This window comes from Myotis brandtii, unplaced genomic scaffold, assembly GCF_000412655.1.
Source record: "Myotis brandtii unplaced genomic scaffold, ASM41265v1 scaffold537, whole genome shotgun sequence".
In the NCBI taxonomy this organism is placed as follows: Eukaryota; Metazoa; Chordata; class Mammalia; order Chiroptera; family Vespertilionidae; genus Myotis; species Myotis brandtii.
In genome coordinates this window covers 94603-98487 of record NW_005369971.1, presented here as the reverse complement: position 1 = coordinate 98487, position 3885 = coordinate 94603, and the positions used below count along the sequence as shown (strand labels likewise).

Sequence of the window (3885 nt, the reverse complement as noted above, 5' to 3'; positions counted from 1 at the left end):
AGGCCGGCCTGGAGGGTATGAGACGAGGGGCGAGCAGAGTCCATGTCCAAAGTGCTTCCGCAGGTCCATGCGCCGGCTGTGACTGCAGAACCCAGTGACCGCACTTAGAGACGGCCCGGGAGCCAGGCCGGGGGGCTCAGTGGGTAGAGCGTCGGCCTGCGGACTGAAGGGTCCCGGGTTCGATTCCGCTCAAGGGCACAGACCTCGGTTGCAGGCTCCTCCCCGGCCCAGGCCCTGGTCGGGGCGCGTGCAGGAGGCAACCCATCGATGTGTCTCTCACATCGATGTTTCCCTCTGTCTCTCCCTCTCTCTTCCACTCTCCCTAAAAATCAATGGGAAAATACCCCTGGGTGAGGATTAACAAAAACGAAATCATAAAACGCACGGAAGCAGGTGGGGACCCAGCTGCCCGCGCTCAGCGAGTTCCCTCTGCGGGCGGGGCTGTGCCTCGGGGTGAGCTCACTTGGGGGGCAGGCGGATCCAGTTGGGGTGAGGCCTGGGCCCCGGCCCGCAGGGGAGGTGGCCCAGGGGAGGGGTGCCCCCAAGAAATACCCTCACTTGGTCACAGACACCCTTCCCCTTGACTTGCCGTGGCCGAGAGGTGAAGCCGTGGGGACGAACAGTGGTGACGTTTGAGGGGGACCCAGCCTCGCCTCTAATACCGCGGTCTCCCCTCGGTCTGGCCCCTGCGAACGGTGTTTTGTCTCCAGAAGGAGGCAGGCACCTCCTTAGGCGTCGTCACCGCCGAGGGTTTAAGTGCAGCTCCCGTCGGCCTGCTCTCCGCGGCCCGGCCTCGCTCACTGTCTGCTGACGCTCCGTTTTTGTCAACAAGAGTCAGCCGTGCGGGCGCTGCCGGCCCTCCGTCCCGATCGATGCCTGGAAGTCACCCCCAGCTCCGCGGAGGGCACAGCTCTTAATTCACTGAATAATTAGATTTCCATGAGAATCAAAGGGCCCGGCGGTGACAGCACGGACCGGAGCGCCCCGCACACCGCGGCGGCTTTGTCTGGAAGCCGCTTTATGTTTTCATGGAAGAAAGCCAATTAGCGATAAACTGATTACTAAGAACATAATCAGGGTCATTTCTCTGCAACAAATCAATCAACAAAATGCTAATCGCCGCCGGTCTCCGAGGCTCGGAGTAATCTGCCGGTCACTCCTGGGCCGGTCCTGATGGCAGCCAGAGGGCACGGCGTCTTTGCTGACCGCGCAGTCCCGGGACTTGCTTAATGGAGAAGGAGGGCCGTCCTCGTCCTCGTCCGGGACCTGCAGGGATCGGACGGGCCGTGCAGGGGGAGGCCTTTGGAGGTGCTCCCGGGAAACGCCACCCCGTGCTGAGCGATTTCAGAGAGGAAGGGAGAGGGGGCGAGAGATAGAGACATCTGTGATGAGAGAGAATCATTTCAGAGAGGAAGGGAGAGGGGGCGAGAGATAGAGACACCAGTGATGAGAGAGAATCACCCATCCGCTGCCTCCTGCACGCCCCACACTGGGGATCGGGCTCACAACCAACCCGGGCATGTGCCCTGACCAGGAATCGAACCCGGGACCCTTCAGTCTGCAGGCTGATGCTCTATCCACTGAGCCACACCATCCAGGGCTGCATTTGCATTTTTATGGTGCACATAAGGGAGGTTTTTCTGGAAAGCAGACTTGTAAATTCAGGTCTATGCACGCACATTGCACACACACACTATACACTGCACACTCTCACACTCACTATACACTGCACACACACACACAAACACACACTCACACACACACTATACACTGCACACTCTCACACTCACACTCTCACACTCACACACTCACACTCACACACTCACACACACACTATGCTCTCACACACTCACACTGCCGGAGGCACTAACGTGGGGACGGTGCGCGGCCTGTGGGGCAGGATGAGCAGTGCTGACCCCTGTGGCTCCCCAGGAGGCTGACCCTCCCTGCCGGTCCGTCCCCGAGCCCGTTTCACACACACACACTATACACTGCACACTCACACACACACACACCACACTGCACACTCACACACACACACTATACACTGCACACTCACACACACACACACCACACTGCACACTCACACACACACACTATACACTGCACACTCACACACACACACACCACACTGCACACTCACACACACACACTATACACTGCACACTCACACACACACACACCACACTGCACACTCACACACACACACTATACACTGCACACTCACACACACACACACCACACTGCACACTCACACACACACACTATACACTGCACACTCACACACACACACACCACACTGCACACTCACACACACACACTATACACTGCACACTCACACACACACACACCACACTGCACACTCACACACACACACTATACACTGCACACTCACACACACACACACCACACTGCACACTCACACACACACACTATACACTGCACACTCACACACACACACACCCCACTGCACACTCACACACACACACTATACACTGCACACTCACACACACACACACCCCACTGCACACTCACACACACACACTATACACTGCACACTCACACACACACACACCCCACTGCACACTCACACACACACACTATACACTGCACACTCACACACACACACACCCCACTGCACACTCACACACACACACTATACACTGCACACTCACACACAAACACACACTCACACACACACTATATACTCACACACACTAAACACTGCACACTCACACACACACTATACACTGCACACTCACACACAAACACACACTCACACACACACACTATACACTCAATATACTCACACACTCACACACTATACACTGCACACTCTCACATTCACACACTCACACTCACACTCACACACACACACTCACACACTCACTGCCTGAGGCACTAATGTGGGGACCGTGCGCGGCCTGTGGGGCAGGTGAGCAGTGCTGACCCCTGTGGCTCCCCAGGAGACTGACCCTCCTGCCGGTCCGTCCCCGAGCCGGCGCTCAGCGAGGGCAGCTGGGCGGAGCCATGGGACAGAGACCCCAGGAGGAGGGCGTGGGGGGAGACGTGGGCCCAGCTGTTCCTCAGGGGCACGTCCAGGTCCACCCCCGTGGGAGTTGCGTTTGCAGTGACTTCAGGACACGCTGTGGGGACAGCGCTCACCTCAGTTGTGGTGAGAGCCGTTTCCCTGCAGCACGGGAGGCCCCGCTGTGATCGCCTCCACGCTCCGCTCTGCTCCCCACCCCAGCCGCTCATCCTCCACCGAGCCCCGGTGCCCGCCCAGGACACAGCCCCGGTGCCCACACATACCAGAGCCCCATTCGTGGCCCTCGCGGGTGGGCTCCATGTCCCCGACCTGTGCGTGGGCGTCTGTGGCTCGCCCAGCAGTGGCCTCCTCTGCCTCCGGGTCATTCCCGCCCGGGCTGGGGGTTGGTGCCGCCATCTTCCTATCAGAGTCAAGCCCCTTGAAGTTAGAGGATGCGAAATCCCTGAAGAAGTGCAGAGTGTCGCCGAAACCGGTTTGGCTCAGTGGATAGAGCGTCGGCCTGCGGACTGAAGGGTCCCAGGTTCGATTCCGGTCAAGGGCATGTACCTAGGTTGTGTGCACATCCCCAGTAGGGAGTGTGCAGGAGGCAGCTGATCAATGTTTCTCTCTCATCGATGTTTCTAACTCTCTATCTCTCTCCCTTCCTCTCTGTAAAAAATCAATAAAATATATATTTAAAAAAAATAATTCTTTATTGTTGAGAGTATTACATATGTTCCCTTTTTTCCCCCATTGAAGCCCTCCAGCTGACCCCCACCCCCCACCCCAGACCTTCACCCCCCTATTGTCTGTGTCCATGGGTTATGCATATATACATACAAGGTCTTTGGTTGATT

The 3885-nt window shown here is 57.4% G+C and overlaps 1 protein-coding gene across 1 annotated transcript in view; it reads right to left on the bottom strand.

Annotated features, from left to right (window-relative positions):
* Positions 1–3445, bottom strand: part of LOC106728118 (DNA-binding protein Rfx5-like) — a gene marked incomplete at its 3' end in the record, with an annotated part of 58310 nt that extends 54865 nt beyond the window's left edge. The window contains exons 1-2 of the mRNA XM_014549174.1: positions 3313–3445; positions 2976–3146 (exon numbers count right to left, since the gene is read on the bottom strand). Of these exons, the coding sequence (XP_014404660.1) occupies positions 2976–3146; positions 3313–3445 (304 nt within the window). The remainder of the gene's footprint in view (positions 1–2975; positions 3147–3312) is intronic.
* Positions 3446–3885: the final 440 nt, after the last annotated feature.